The following is a 16,690-nucleotide window of genomic DNA, read 5'->3' as shown; positions in this document are numbered from 1 at the left end:
GGCTATATACTCAAGGGGACTTGGAGGGGGGGGGGTTGGCAGGCAATATACTACAGGGGGCTGGCTGGCTATATACTCCAGGGGGCTGGCAGGCTATATACTCCAGGGGGCTGGCAGGCTATATACTCCAGGGGGCTGGCTGGCTATATACTCCAGGGGGCTGGCAGGCTATATACTACAAGGGGCTGGCTGGCTATATACTCCAGGAGGCTGGCAGGCTGTATACTCCAGGGGGCTGGCAGGTTATATACTACAGGGGCTGGCTGGCTATATACTGGGGGGCATTGACCAATGCATTTCCCATCCTCGGCATATACTCGAGTCAATAGATTTTTCCATTTTTTTTGTGTCAAAATTAGGGGTCTCTGCTTATACTCGGGTCGGCTTATACTTGATTATATACGGTATTAGTTTATTTTTATTTAAAACCATTTTTTTTACTTGTCCCTCTATGAGACAATAACAAGCGATTAATTGTTTGATTGCTTGTTCATTAAAACTCAATGCCTGTAAGGTCTTGTCATAGTCAGGACCTTACAGGCATTTGCTGTGGACAGCACTGGGCTTTTAGCTCAGACTTTAGGGATGCCATAGCGCTGATCAAAGCCCCCCCAAAAACGCTACAGGATGCCAATCGAGCAGGGACTTGATTTAAAGGCTTAACACCCACGGGTGTGAAACAGGCTTGTCAGCGGTAGATTACCTCTGAAACCCTGTTTTTACAGATGACATATAGCTGCAGGCATGGGAGCAGGAACTGCAGCATGAACAGCATCAGCCTGAGTGGAGGCAGCAGTGTTGGGATCTGTTTCCTGGACACCTCTGGTGGTGGAAACTGGAACTTCAGAGATAGGTGAAGAAGCAGCAGGGATGTTATCTGGCGCAGCGGTATTTGTAGCAGGGCTGCAGGTCGTGGGAACAGGTGCTATAGCTGGAATAGATGATGCTGGAACACGTTCCGATGCAGCAGGATCAACCTGTGAAACAAACTCTCACCAACTGGAGATCGTCCAATAGCAGGATTGACTTAGCAGGAACCTCAGGAACACTGGTGGGCTCTGGAACTGCTGACATGGGACACCCAGAAGCTGGAACAGCGGAAAGGTCATCTGCAGCCTTAGGCATTTCAGCGACGTAGGGAGGTAGGGTCTTCTCTGAACAACCTTCAGTAGCTGGGGGCACTGTAGAGCGCATTATGATGACTGCAGGTGGTTTAGATTTTTCTCCATGGCTGACAGTTGGAAGAGAGTAATTCCCGGACTGACCTGCAGATGTTGGGGGTGCTGCTGAGCTGGCGATGGAAACCTCTGTAGCTGGCAGGGCGTTCTCACTGGTCAGCATGGGCCTATTGGCAGGTGGTCCTGGGTACTCAGCAGGCTGGTCAGCATCTTTAGAGAAGGGGTCTGGCCCCTTTAAGAGAGTCTCTTTTGTAACTGGGCCTCCTAAGGGACAATGGCGGGCCTCTTCAGGGAGGCCGGACTGTAACCCTAGCTGGGGCTAAGGGAGATACGGTAACAGTCACTCTGATATGAGCCCTGGTCCTCACATCAGAGGTGGTCCTCTGGAGGTCTAAAATTGGAGCACCGATAACGGAAAGGGTCCTCTGTAGGAGTGGACCTGGAGTCCCAGCCAGAGAGGATGGCTGCCAGGGATGGTCTGCCATTTTGGACCTAATGCAGAGAAGGTTGGCAGCGGAGGAATACAGTGCAGGTGGAGAGCCACGCTCCAATACTGACTGGAGGTAAGCAGTACTCCTTTCTGGATGCAGGACACTTGTGTCTGCACTCCTGCTGGTGCGTACTCGGTTGGCAGTCTCGGTAGCGGCCTACGCCGAAATCCAAGATGACCGATTAACCCTTTGGTGGCTGGAGCTCCTTGCTGTGCCACACAGACTACCAGAGGTTAACACTTTAGGTGCTGCAGAGCTGACACAGTTCTTTTGCAGGGACTAACCTCTTGGGTGCTAGAACAGCGCTTGACAGCACGTGGCATTGAAATAACACAGTTTATGTTGTAGAACACAATCACTTGGGCCTTAACCCGGATGGCAGCAGGGTTAGGCAACACAGTCTTTTAGTAACAGGACAGTCTATAGTGACAGTATAAGGCACAGACGTAGATATCCTGTTCGTGACGCCACTTGCAACATCCCCCACCAGGGCCTAGCCCAGTGATGGGCAACCTTTTGAGCTTGGTGTGTCAAAATTTGTCAAAAAACCGAGCATAACTCGGGTGGTGTGTCACCTTGAGAAAAAAAACCTAATTTTGTGATATTTAGAGTTTAAATAACAAATATGTATAGTTATTAAACTTACCTGCTTAGTGACTTCTTTGTTAATCTGTCAGTTGGTTTCTTTTGTTGGTCTTGCTGTTATTTAACTTGTGTGGGGTGCCATGAACTAAGATAAGTGAGGGTGAGGGGGAATTCTTCCAGTGATGGCGAACCTGTGGCAGTCCAGCAACAGCTAGTTTTAAGGACATTTGTGTCCTGAGAAGTGCCCCACAAAGAGTGCACATCACAGCCCAGCCCGGCAGAGCTCAACTCAATAAATTAACTTGCCTAACTGGCACAGGCTCCAACGACACCACGAGCCTCCGTTACTCCTCTTCAGGCCGCTTCAGCTCCTGTGTAGATGTTCCCGCGCAGGCACAGCATAGGTTGCGTCTTTGCGAGCTGGGGCTGCTCTGTCTCCACGCTCCACTCTGGCGTCATTGGGCGGCCTCTGCAGAGCAGGACAGGAGGACAGGAGCAGCAGCTGCGATCTCTCTGACTGAGATGCAGCCGCTCGCTGCAGACCACATCGCCAACCGCCCGCCCGCCCGGCCCCAGACAACAGACAACTGCACTAAAGCAATTTTTCTACAGCGGCCGTGTGTCACTGAAAATGGCTACGTGTGTCAGTGCTGACACGCGTGTCATAGGTTGGCCATCACTGGCCTAGCCTTTTCTTGTGGCCTGAAGGCAGCTCGGGCAAAGAATACTGGAGTGGCTGGCAATTGTGGCCTACGCACGCTGTGGTCACGGTGCTTGGTATGGGGACAAGAGGGCTGTCCTACAGCCTGGCAGGCCTCCAGCAGGTGGTGTGTGCAAGAAATATGGAGGGAGAGGTTGATGTACTGGTTCTCCCTGGGGCAACCCCTGAGTGTCTGTAAGATATGTCCCTGGGTAATGTATGGGGTACAGCCGTATCCAGGGATCAGACTGTGGAAATGTTGTGCAAAATAACTCATGGTCCTTTATTGAACAACTGGTGGCAGTGAACGGTGCTAAACGATCCAACAGCAGATTCGGTTTACTGGAATGGTCGTGGATAATGCACCAGCCTGGTAGTAGATGCTGGGATAATGGAGATGGAGCTGTGTCCAAACTGTGGAAGCTGCAGCTCTGGATTAGAGTCTCCTGACCTGTTTCCTGGTATTGGTTTCTCTCTCTTCACTTCCATGTGGTCTGGACTGCTGACAGGCAAAGACGGACTCTCTGCTCTGTGGAAAGACCTAGGGCCTAAGACCTGGTGGTAAGAGTCCTGAGAAGGAGCATGAGGTCTGAGGCCTGTGCTCCCACTACACAGGGGTTTTATACTCCCCCAGGTCAGGTGGTAGCACTTCTCCAATCACACTCCAGTTTACAATAAGCCCCTCTACCCATGTATTGGCAGGGGTGTCGTAAACGTATTGTGTGAATGCGTCCCACATGTTCAGTTTTTTAGATGCAGATTTTGATGCCTAAACCAGGAATGGAGTAAAAGTAGGAGGAGGAGCAGCGCCTTTAAATTATTTATTTTACCCATTATCACCCGCACCGGCTTTTAGCTTTGAAAACTGCATCTAAAAAACTGAACGTGTGGACACTGGTCCTACAGATTCTTCCCCCTAACCAGTGCCCCGCCTACACAGATCACATGATCTCTGACATCATCACAGGTCCTTCACCCACCACTTCTCCTCTATAACATGTACACCCAACCACTGCTTCCTATCCTCCCGAGAGGCCCCGCCTATTCTGTGACATCACACTCCCAGGGTCAGTGTCCAGTACTGAGGAGAGAAGAGGTAAGTGATCAGAGGAGGAACTACAACTCCCAGCATGCTCCAGAGCAAACACATTATATGGAGGGACTACAACTCCCAGCATGCTCCAGGAGCTCACACGCTATATGGAGGGACTACAACTCCCAGCATGCTCCAGGAGCTCACACACTATATGGAGGGACTACAACTCCCAGCACGCTTCAGGAGCACACACTATATGGATGGACTACAACTCCCAGCATGCTCCTGGAGCACACACACTATATGGAGGGTCTACAACTCCCAGCATGCTCCAGGAGCACACACACTATATGGAGGGATTACAACTCCCAGCATGCTCCAGGAGCGCACACACAAAATGGAGGGACTACAACTCCCAGCATGCTCCAGGAGCACACACACTATATGGAGGGACTACAACTCCCAGCATGCTCCAGGAGAACACACACTATATGGAGGGACTACAACTCCCAGCGTGCTCCAGGAGCGCACCCACTATATGGAGGAACTACAACTCCCAGCATGCTCCAGGAGCTCACACATTGTACACATGGAGCAATATCTGCTATTAGTGAGAAGTCACACAGTCCAGCGCCATCACTCCTCCCTCAGTCCAGTGACCTCCCCTCCAGTGTCTGGAGAATCCCCATCCGTCACATCACACATGTCATGGACACAATTGCTTCATATAGAGTTTGCTCTTAGTTCTTCTCATGTTTCCTCAGGTTCTATAGATCCAGGACTCCCAGAGGTTTCTCCTAAAGATGATCCTTTCCATCAATGATCCACCAGGGATCCGGGAGAAGGACAGAGAGCAGATGGCGGCCAGGATCCTGGAGCTCACCCTGGAGATGATCTCCTTGATAACCGGAGAGGTGAGAGTCTCCCAGGACACGGCTCTTATCTCTAGGAATAACAGCGGGAAATGACTGGAGAGGTGAAGGATTCTTAGGATCTATGTAGTGATCAGTGTCTCCCCATACACAGGATTACACAGTAGTGAAGAAGTCGTCTGGTGAGTGTGTGACCCCCCGTGTGTCAGGAGGATGGACCCAGAGCCCCATCACCGAGCCTCCACCTCATTCACTGATACATGAGCAGAAGATCCTAGAACTTACCTCCAGGATCACTGAGCTGCTGAGCGGAGAGGTGAGCGCTGCCGGGAATGCTGGGACATTGTACAATAACACAAGGGAGGGGTCTGGGTGATGACTGTGCCATTGTGGGTGTCAGGTTCCTATAAGGTGTCAGGACGTCACTGTCTATTTCTCCATGGAGGAGTGGGAGTATATAGAAGGACACAAGGACCAGTACAAGGACATCATGATGGAGGACCACCAGCCCCTCACATCACCAGGTAAGAGGAGACCTTCCTGATTATAGAGGACAGAGCAGGTGTGAGGTCACCTCCTCCATCATCTCATCATCACATATAGACAATGTATCAGTCACTGTGTATATTTCCTATAGATGGATCCAGTCAGAGAAATCCACCAGAGAGATGTCCCAGTCCTGAAGATTCCCGAGATATCAAAGCGGAACCAGAGAGATGTCCCAGTCCTGAAGATTCCCGAGATATTACACAGGAACCAGAGAGATGTCCCAGTCCTGGAGATTCCCGAGAAATCAAAAAGGAACCAGAGAGAGGTCCCAGTCCTGGAGATTCCCAGGACTGTCGAGAGGAACCGGAGGATAACGTCCCCCTGGATCATCAGGTAGATGGAGCTGAGATTGATGTATAGATTGATGTAATGAATCTTCTACTTACCTTCGCCAGCAGCAGTGGGTTGGTGGAGGGTTTATGGGATGATGTTGCATGTGGTAGTTTATAACTACAAATGGTTTTTAGTATTATAAGAGACTAGCTGTATCCCTTGGCGTTGCCCAGGGTAGTATACGAAGAATGATAACGGCAGATTGATACTCCAGTCACAGCCACAACTGCAGTTATCTGAGATGTAAGATTTGGTGATTGTAAATGTGATGGTGCAGATTTCTTTAGTGGATGGACACACATACACTCAGCTTCATATTTTAGTTTGTAATGAAGAGAGTCTGTGACCTTGAACTTACAGTCCAGAACAGGAGTAGTGAATAATCCTGGTCCTGGTGTCCATGAGTCTCCACCTCAGGATCGGGTCACATCGGGTTATGCAGTAATATAACCGGAACATTGATGTTGATGAGTAAAATATTTGGATAAATGTGGATCCCGTCTCCTCCTGCAGGAGATTATTCCCCTTAGTTCCTGGTTCTGGAGGTTTCTGTCCATCACTTGGATATAAGATAATCTCTGGACACCTCTCCTTGTTTTCTCATGTCCCTCATGTTGGATCTTTCCAGGAAAGTTGTGGTGGAAGGAGGAGCGGAGAGGAAATCCCCTCATCAGTGACAGAGGAGGGTAAGAGCCTTTCATGTATCTTGTGGGTTATTCTTCCCTTATACATTGCAGAGAGAGGTCACATCCAGGGGAGGAGATGGAGATGACATAGACACCGGCTCATGTGTCTCTGGTCTCCTCCTCCAGTCACATCCGTCTGTACCCACATGTTGTGTTATTATTACTCTGAGCCTTATAGTTTCAGATATTTTCTATTCTCAGACATTTCAGGCTCATTTACTAAGGGCCCCGCGGACCGCACTGTTGTCGGACATCCCGACGATTTCTGTTTAGCACCGCCTTGACAGGTATTTAAAAGGGGGTTTTGGCGCACGCGATCAGATTGTGTCACAATCGTGCCAGCTTACACGCGACACAAATAGGGGGGCGGGCTGTTGGATGAGCCAACGGATTCGGACTAAGCGCAGGATTTTACATTCAAATTTGTGTCGCAAGCCAAGCACTTACATGAATCGGGAAGAAGAAGGTGAACTCCGGCGGACCTGAGTGGGGAGCGACACATGCAGGATATCGGGCGCAGGATCTACGTGGATCACGGCACAGTGCAGGATCATCGGGGAACGCACCTCGCGGATCGCGACTCGGACAGCTATAGAGAGGCACGAGATATATTTTTAAAAAGGCAGAACCTGAAGGCTTACATAGTTCGCACAAAGGGGCTGTAGTGGGGACTGTGGTTGTGACGTCACTGCAGAGCCTCTGAATGTACAGTACAGACCAAAAGTTTGGACTCACCTTAAAAGAGTGTTCCGTATTTTCATGACTTTAAAAATTGTAGATTCACACTGAAGGCATCAAAACTATGAAGTAACACAAGTGAAATTATATACTTACCAAGAATGGTAAAACAACTAAAAATATGTCTTAATATTCTAAGTCCTTTTGCTGTGATTACTGTTTTGCACACTCTTGGCATTTTCTTGATGAGATACAAAAGGTAGTCACCAGAAATGGTCTTCCAGCTGTCTTGAAGAAGTTCCCAGAAATGCTTAGCACTTGTTGGCCCTTTTACCTTCACTCTGCAGTCCAGCTCACCCCAAACCATCTTGATTGGGTTCAGGTCTGGTGAGCCAGTTTCTTTGTAGCGCGTGATGATTTTTGCAACTGCACTTGTGGACACTTCCAGAGTTTTCCCAATTTTTCAGACTGACTTTTATTTCTTAAAGTAATTTTGGCCACTCTTTTTTTCCTTCACTTAGCTTCTATTTTTTTTTAGCCATAATACAAATCCTAACAGTCTATTCAGTCGGACAATCTGCTGTGTTACTTACTTCTCCACAACACAACTGTTGGTCCCAACCCCATTTATAAGGCAAGAACCTGACAGGACACCTGTGATGGGAAAACCTTTCCTGGTGACTACCTCTTGTATCTCTTCAAGAGAACCCAAGAGTGTGGAAAGTAGTAATCAAAGCAAAAGAACCCTAGAATATGAGACATATTTTCAGTTGTTTCCGTTGTTTCAAACTTCAGTTGTTAAGTTTATATTCCAAAATGTGTTAATTCAAATTTTTTGACGCTTCAGTGTTAATCTACAAATTTTATAGTCATGAAAAGGCATAAAACTCTTTGAATGAGAAGGTGTGTGTATAAGCTTTTGGTCTGTACTGTATATGTGATGCGCAGCACATGACTGGAGAGCGAAGTATAGTTTATTTCCAAAGAAAATAATTGAACACCACCTCAGAAAGATAGGTGATATTTGTGCTTAGGGTGCTTCTAGGGTGGTAAAAGATCTTGGGCACGGGCTGCAATGCATATGTATTGAAGTATCAGTGACAATTCCTGTACATGACCCCCTCAAATGTGTTTCCGCTAAAACCAACTGAAAATGCAGGAGAAATCTCTACTTATTCCATCCAGAGCCTGCAGGTGATGCTTCCTGGGATTGTAGCTATTCTCTATCTTCTCCATCATGTCTCAGCCACGTGTCATTGCCCCAATGTTCTACATTATCCCCTAACACTGTTATTCTGTCTTCCTTAAAAATTATCTGATTAAAAAAAATTTTGTCTATTCAGATGGGTGTCTGTTGGCTGCATCTTTATTTCTGTCAGTATCGACCCCAACATAGCTTGTAGATCTAATTGCAGTGTTAGTTTGTATACTATACTAAGAAGGAATTGTAATGGATGGCACTATCCTATATGATGATGCTGCTAGTGAGCTGAGCTGCGTTGCTGCCTACTATAATCCTGCATGGATCTCTCATTTGCCGCCGGTGGTGAGGAAATCGGTGCTCCAGCTGCGTTTATACATGTTCCACCTCCTTCTATGGGCTGCCGGCTCTCCGTTCAGTCCTCCCTCCATGTTAAGAACAGTCCCCAGGGTTGTGGATTGCTAACCGTCAGCTCCACTGATAAACCATGCTAACAAGCAACTATTCACAGCACCAAAGCTACATACCACTCAGAAAGTCCTCAGAGTCTGCAGTCATAAGGAGGAGAAATATTATAAAGCCACAGAAGCTGGAAGACTTCATCTTGAATCTATCTCTTCCGCAATCAAAGATGGCAACGCGATTCCTGAGAGGGAAACTGCCGTATCATCTCTCACTTCACACAGGAGAACGCTATGCATCAGACTCACACCAACGGCAGCACATACCTCAGAAGAGAGACCCTCATCTGTTCCCGGATCTCCAGCTGCGTTCTCTGCAGGAGGTGGGCCAGCGTCTGTAGCTCTTTGTTTGAGGGGGCTCCTGTCCTCAGTGTAAAGGCCCAGGCTGCAACCAGGCCTCGAGAATAACCAGGTCTTAAGCTCTAATTCAGGCCTACCTGCCTCAAGGTCACCATTTATTCCACCAAATAACGACCAAATAGAATCGCTGCCCGTCATTAATAATTCCATGACAGAAGCTACTATGAAAGACATGCTCCACGCATTGAGAAAATAATTCCAATATGACGTATCTCAATACTGTCTCCCGTTCAAGCTACAATACAGTCATTAGGAGACAGAAAAGATCATGTGGAAAACAAAGTGAGTGAAGTAGCTTCCTCACATAATGATCTTATAGACGCTCACGACGAGCTTGAATCTTAATGTACAACAATTGAGAGCTAAAATGGCGGACATAGAAGACAGATCATGACATTCTTTCTTGTCCGGTGGCCTAGGCCTAATCCAATGAGCAGCTATAACTTTTCTAGCTTGATATAAGGATCTTTGTATTGCAATGTTGTTAGGTTCTGTCAGGTTGTCTATCTTCAGTACTCCCAATAGACATGCTAGGGGACTTTCCTCAATTGTTACAGAGAAGACTTTACGCGTCAGTTCTAATACAGATTTCCAGAAGGATTCCAGTTCCCTACATCCCCACATCATGTGGAGTATATCTGCCTCTTCAGTTCCGCATCTCGGGCTGTCTGAATTAGGCCTAGCTCCTAAAACTCAGACACATATCTGAACATACGTCAAACGCAGATCTCCCTAAATACCTACAAACTCTCTTCAAATTGTTACTGCCAGCGCTTGACCAGCAAGAACTCATTATAGATACCTGGATGAGTCTATACCAAGAGACGTCCTAGCATGCATACATTTTTATACAGTAAAAGAGCGCCTTATTGAAAATTGGACTCCCTTCCATCACCATACCACGAAGACCATACCATGAAGATGTATTCAGACCTCTGCGACTTTTACACCTTTTTACATAACATAAAAAATGATCAAAATGTCGCACAGACCTCAAAATGGTAGCAATGAAAACGTCGCCTCATTTCGCAAAAAATGACCCCTCACACATCTCCGTGCGCCAAAGTATGAAAAAGTTATTAGCGTCAGAAGATGGCAAAAAATTTTTTTTCTTTTTTGTACACATTCGTTTCATTTTTGAAAATGTATTAAAACACAATAAAACCTGTATAAATTTGGTATCACCGCGATCGCACCGAACCAAAGAATAAAGTAGGCATGTTATTTGGAGCGAAGAGTGAAAGTCGTAAAAACTGAGCCCACAAGAACGTGACGTTTTTTTTTTCAATTTTTCCACATTTGGAATTTTTTTTCAGCTTCGCAGTACACGGCATGTTAAAATAAATAACATTACGGGAAAGTAAAATTTGTTACGCACAAAATAAGCCCTCACACAGGTCTGTACACGTAAAAATGAAAAAGTTATTGAAGTTGGAGAGCGAGAAATGAGCCGAAAAACCCTGCGTCCTTAATGGGTTATCCGGGTGTTAAAAAATACTGAGGGCCGGGCTGGGGTGGGCTAGTTAAACATAATAAACATGTACTTACCTCATCCAGCGCTGCCGATGTCCTGCACCGCGGTCCGTCAAAATCAATAAAAAGTGATCAAAAAGTCGTACAATCCTAAAAATAGTACCATTGAAAACCTCAAAAGACGCACAAAATGACACTACCCACGGCTCTGTACACCGAAGTATGAAAAAGTTATTAGCGCCAGAATGTGGCAAAATCCCCCCCACCACCACCACACTCAATTTTTTGTACAGGAGGTTTTAATTTGTGTAACACCGTGATCGTACCGACCCAAGTAATAAAGCAGACCTGTCATTTGAGGCGCACAGTGAAAGCCATAAAATCCAAGCTCACAAGAAAATGCCGCAAATGTGTTTTTTCACAATTTTCACTGCATTTGGAATTTTTTTCCCCGCTTCCCAGTACACGGCATGGAATATTAAATACTATCACTATGAACTATCTGTTGCGCGGGAAAACAAGCCCACTCAGCTCTTTACATGTAAAAATAAAAAAAGTTATAGATTTTTGAAGGTGGGGAGTGAAAAATGGAAAAACAAAAAAGGGCCAGGTCCTTAAGGGGTTAATAGTCCTCCCTATCTGTATCCCCATTGGCCAATAATAAGCTCGTTCAGATAATTTTTTTTCCCTTCAACAGCTTTACCTTACTCCATTTTGGCCACATATAATGGGTAGAATGCAGACTGCTGGTTGTTTCAGTTGCATGTTGTATATTCTGATTTCTGGCACGTCATGATGACCTGACTGATGATACATTACTTTTGGCAAGTTGTGATATCCATATTGTCCACTGTATTGGCAGCATCACTGATGTTTATTCCATGTCAGGCACCAGGGGAAGTGGACCACAGCAGACAATGACTTAAGCCAACACCTGGGACTGGAGTCTAAATGGTACCCGTTTTTCAACAGAGCTCGCCGCAAAGCAGGTTGGACTTGTTGCAGTGTGGTACCACCAGGTGGCTCCACAGGCCGCGACTTTGTCTGTGGTGGCGGCCAAGGCGAGGTACAGAGAGGTTGAGCAGAATCATAGTTTGGGATATGCAGGAGGTCAGGGCAGGCAGCAAAGTAGCATAGTCAGGAATGGAACCGGGGTCACAACGGTAATTCAGAACACGAGCACAGGGCATCAGGAACAAAGCTTTCTCAAAGGCACAAAGATCTGGCGGGGTGTGCAGGGAGAGGCATGGGTCGCGGGAGCAACAGTGACAGTCCCTCCCACCCCCTTCAGCCTGTCCCTCTTTTTGGTCTGGAGGAATCTCTGCAGGAGACCACGATCCAAGATATTGTCCTGGGGCTCCCAAGATCTCTTCTCAGGCCCGAACCCCTGCCAGTCAACCAAGAAGAACCGCTTTCCTCTCACCATCTTCATGTCTAGGGCCTCAAAGATGTCGGTGGAGTCAGCCTCAGCAGCAGGAGGAGAAACTTGCTGGGAGAAGCGGTTCAAGATGACTGGCTTGAGTAGAGATACATGGAAGGAGTTTTGGATGCACATGGTGGGAGGAAGGCACAGCTTATAGGCCACAGGAATGATGCGCCTCAACACCTAGAAAGGACCCAGGAAACGTGTACCAAGTGTGTAGCCAGGGATCTTCAGCCAGACATACCTAGAGGATAACCAGACTATGTCACCTGGAGAGAAGATAGGAGGAGGCCTGATTTTCTTGGTGGCCTGGACCTTGGTTCGAGCAGAAGCCTGTAGCAGGAAAAGTCAAGTCTGCTCCTAGATGGACTTCAGATCCTGAACCAACTTTTCAACGGCAGGAACGTCTGAGGACACAGGTAGAGGAAGAGGAGTGTGTGGCTGCAGTCCATAAATTATGAAAAATGGAGCAGAGCCGGCAGATGCTGAGTCCAGGGAGTTATAAGAAAACTCTGCACACGGCAACGGAGTGGACCAGTCAACCTGACGGGCAGAAACAAAATGGCGGAGATAACAGCCCTTAACTCTTTCCACTTGACCATTAGACTGAGAGTGATAGGCAGAAAAATAGTCCAATTTCACTTAAAGCTGGCTACACAGAGATCGCCAGAATTTAGAAACAAACTGCATCCCGTGGTCAAAAATGATGTGCTGGGGAAACCCATGGAGCTGGGACATTTTGGAAAACCGATCAGTTACCACCCAGATGATGGTATTACCAGAGGAAGGTGGAAGGTTCATGATAAAATCCATAGCCTTGTGAGTCCACGGGCATCTGGGTATCGTCAACGGCTAAAGAAGACCAGCAGGTTTGAGACAAGATGGCTTATTTCAGGCACAAGAAGCGCAGGAATCGACAAAATCCCATACATCCTTGACCAGATCAGGCCACCAATAGAAATGGGAAATGAGGGCGACAGAGCGCTGCACCCCAAGATAGCCAGCCATATGTCAGCAATGTCCCCAAGTCAATATCCTCTTCCGAAGAGCAGGTCGGATTTATGTCTTGCCAGGAGGTAGCTGCCGAAGGTCCACTGGAGCTGCCACAACCAGTCGCTCAGGAAGAATGACATGCCGAGGAGACGTTTCTTCCCCCATAACATCTGAAGCACCAGGCTTGATGTTCTTTTCTGCTGTACGGAAGTGGATAAGAAAATTAAAACTGGAAAAGAAGAGTGCTCAGCGGCTCAATCCGTGACAATCTCGCTGGTTAGTCTGGAGATAGAAGAGTGGAGCTATCTTCTAGAGGGAGCTCATTTTTCAGTCTGCATATACACAGATCACAAGAACCTCCTCTAAGGCAAGTATTATAGCCAATAGCTCTTGGTCCCGTATGGAGTAATTCCTCTCTGTGGATGAGAAAGTATTAGAGAAGAACCCACAAGTGCGCGTTTGGCCTTTGGGCCCTTTCTGGGTGAGCACTGCTCCAGCTCCTACTGAGGAGGCGTCAACTTCCAGCTGGAAAGGCTACTCCGTATCAAGCCGTGTGAGAACTGGGGCCAAGGCAAAGGCAGACTTTAGTTTACAGAAGGCTTCTTCAGCCGCCGCGGGCCACAGTCTAGGATTGACATTCTTCTTGGTCAGCACTACAATGGGAGACACAAGAGAGAAATGTGGAATAAACTGTTGGTAGTAACTGGTGAAACCCAGGAATCTCTATATAGCACGAAATTCCGCTGGGCGAGGTCATTGGAGAACCGCAGACAGCTTAGTAGGATCAATCTTGAGGTCCCGGTCAGAGATGATATAGCCCAGGAAGGGAAGACTCTTCAGGTGGAACTGGCACTTTTCGAGTTTAGCGTAAAGGCGATTGGCACTTTAATGTCTTGCTGTACACGGGAGCGGTTGAAACTCAAGGTCTGTAGAGAACACCAGGATATCGTCGAGATAGACCACGACAGAGGTATACAGCAAGTCTCTGAAGATGTCGTTGACGAATTCCTGAAAAACAGCTGTTGTGCTAACAAATGGCATAACCAGGTACTTGAGTATTGAAGGCAGTCTTCCACTTTTCACCTTTGTGATGAGATTATACGCCCCATGTAGGTCTAGTTTGGGGAAGACTTTGGCTCCATGTAAGCGGTTGAAAAGTTCCATGATCAATGGCAAAGGATAGCAGTTTTTAACATAGATCTTGTTAAGGCTGTGATAGTCTATGCATGGACGAAGTGACCCATCCTTTTGGCCACAAAAAAGAACCCTGCACCGGCAGGAGAAGGGGAGTTGCGTATGAACCCCCTCTGCAGATTCTCTTTCACGTAGGCCGACATTGCTGCAGGTTTCAGGCACCGACAGTGGTTACATCCTACCTCGTAGAGGAAATGTGCCCGGCAGCAGGTCAATAGTATATAAGGCTGGCAAAAGATGCAATTCGATCAAATCCAACCTTTAAGAATTAAATAAATGTTTTTTCCCCATAACCCGTGATATTTTTTCTCTCCATAAAGTCATCCAGGCCTCTCTTGAACATGTACATAGAGTCCGCCATAACAACCTCCTGCGGCAGAGAGTTCCATAGTCTCACTGCTCTTACAGTAAAGAATCCCCGTCTATGATGATGTTAGAATCGCCTCTCCTCTAGGCTTAGAGGATGCCCCCTTGTCCTGGTCACAGGCCTAGGTATAAAAAGATCTTTGGAGAGATCCTTGTACTGTCTTTAAGGTATTTTTACATTGTAATGAGGTCTTTTTTCTAAACTGAATAATCCAAAATGTTGTAATCTGTCATTGTATTCTAGTCCCCCCCTTCCCCTAATAATCCTGGTTGCTCTCCTCTGTACCCATTACAGTTTTACTATATCCTTTTTATACACTGGTGCCCAAAACTGTACACAATATTCCATGTGTGGTCTGACCAGGAATTTGTATAAGGGCAAAACTATGGGGCACATTTACTAAGGGTCCGCAGCCGCGAATCCGTCGGGTGTTTCCCGAATATTTCTGCTTTGCGCTTTAGTTCACTGGATTGTGGCGCACGCGATCGATTTTTGGCGCCGACTTTCACGCGACAGAAATCGGGGGGCGTGGTCACCGGTCAACCCGAAGGATTCGGGAAAACCGCGGAGTTTAAAAAGCCATTTGTGTCGCAAGATCAAGCACTCACATACACCAGAAAAAAGCAGGTGAACTCCGGCGGACCTCGTCGCAGCAGCGACACCTGGTGAATATCGGCGCACGGACCTTAGTGAATCCCGGCAGAACCCGAATCAGCGCCGGAGAACCCGCCGCTGGATCGTGACTGGACCGGGTAAGTAAATGTGCCCCTATGTCTTTATCATGAGAATCTATTCCTCTCTTGATACATCCCATAATTTTATTTACTTTAGCAGCAGCCGCCTGGCTCTGGTCACTAAAATTAAGTTTACCATCCACCAATACTTCTTTTTCAGCTCCAGTTTTACCAAGTAATTCACTATTTAGAAATTTAGAACATAATTATGCTTTTTGTTTTCATGGCAAATAACTTTACATTTATCTACATTAAACCTCATCAAACCATTTCTCAAGCTTCCACAAATCCCTCTGTAATTCTAAACTATCGACCTCCGTATTAATTACTTTACACAGCTTAGTATCATCTGCAAATATTGAAACTTGACTGTTTAAACCCACTACAAGGTCATTAATACAAATATTAAAACTAAGTGGCCTCAACACTGACCCCTGTGGCCTCCACTGGTAACGTTAACCCAATATGAGAATGTGCCATTAATGATAACCCTCTGTTTTCTATCACTAAGCCAGTTACTTACCCAAATACACAGATTTTCCCCTAGTCTTAGCAGTCTCATTTTATGTACCAACTTTTAATGTGGCACTGTGTGAAATGCCTTTGAAAAGTCCAGATATACAACATCCACAGCGTCCCCCAGATCCAGTCTGGAGCTTACTTCCTCATAGAAGCCATACAGATTAGTTTGACAGGACCGATGCTGGGTTATAAGGTTATGTACAGTGAGATACTCCAGGATAGCATCTTTCACAAGCCACTCAAATATTTTCCCCACAACAGAGGTTAGACTCACACGTCTATAGAAAAGACTTACGCAAAATCTTGGTATGAAGCTGGGAGACCCAGCAGAGGCTTGGTGGACACTGAAGAGACCGAGTTGGACACAGAATACAGTGAGACTGGCACTCCAGGAATCCAAGAAGGCAGAAATCTGGAACTGGCTACCAGTCCCAGAGCTGAGCAGAACGGTAATATTCGAACGTAGAGAACCTTTGCTCTCACCTAAATAGTGAATTACTTGGTAAAACTGGAGCTGAAAAAGAAGTATTGGTGGATGGTAAACTTAATTTTAGTGACCAGAGCCAGGCGGCTGCTGCTAAAGTAAATAAAATTATGGGATGTATCAAGAGAGGAATAGATTCTCATGATAAAGACATAGTTCTCCCAAGAACCCTAGGTGCGTGCATTTCCCTGACGATGAGGATGGACTGTACAGGTCTCAAGAAAGTGCTCTGCGCAGGCACAATAGAGGCAGAGGTTCCCCTGTCTGCATCTAGAACGCTGTTGGGTAGTCAGACGAGCTTTATCCACCTGCATTATTTCTTCTACAGCTGACACCAACTGTGGCCGGATCTAACTGTCAGGCACCAGGG

The 16,690-nt window shown here is 46.8% G+C and overlaps 2 protein-coding genes across 6 annotated transcripts in view; one reads left to right on the top strand and one right to left on the bottom strand.

The window, feature by feature from the left end:
* The window catches only part of LOC140119790 (uncharacterized), an 822,703-nt gene that overhangs the window by 364,166 nt on the left and 441,847 nt on the right, over nt 1-16,690 (bottom strand). The window lies entirely within an intron of this gene.
* Nucleotides 4,691-7,802, top strand: LOC140119871 (uncharacterized). 2 transcript variants are annotated; one of them, XR_011853424.1, is made up of 6 exons: nt 4,691-4,904; nt 5,017-5,178; nt 5,263-5,386; nt 5,500-5,744; nt 6,373-6,717; nt 6,866-7,802. XR_011853424.1 is itself a non-coding variant. In XM_072139300.1 (5 exons), the coding sequence occupies exons 1-5, from the start codon at nt 4,794-4,796 to the stop codon at nt 6,514-6,516; spliced, it is 786 nt and encodes a 261-aa protein (XP_071995401.1). In that variant the 5' UTR covers nt 4,691-4,793; the 3' UTR covers nt 6,517-7,802. The 2 variants fall into 2 exon arrangements, 1 of the variants encoding a protein (XP_071995401.1); XM_072139300.1 differs by having other exon boundaries at nt 6,373-7,802.

This window comes from Engystomops pustulosus, chromosome 2, assembly GCF_040894005.1.
Source record: "Engystomops pustulosus chromosome 2, aEngPut4.maternal, whole genome shotgun sequence".
Taxonomy (NCBI): Eukaryota; Metazoa; Chordata; class Amphibia; order Anura; family Leptodactylidae; genus Engystomops; species Engystomops pustulosus.
Note: the sequence above shows the minus strand (reverse complement) of the source record. Positions and strands in the feature narration are given on the sequence as shown.

Excerpts from the sequence above, each read along its gene's own strand:
- LOC140119871 (XM_072139300.1), top strand. The coding sequence starts at position 4,794 with ATGATCCTTTCCATCAATGATCCACCAGGGATCCGGGAGAAGGACAGA. Across the intron at positions 5,179-5,262 it reads CTGAGCTGCTGAGCGGAGAG|GTTCCTATAAGGTGTCAGGA; the intron begins GTGAGCGCTGCC and ends TGTGGGTGTCAG. Across the intron at positions 5,387-5,499 it reads CCAGCCCCTCACATCACCAG|ATGGATCCAGTCAGAGAAAT; the intron begins GTAAGAGGAGAC and ends TATTTCCTATAG.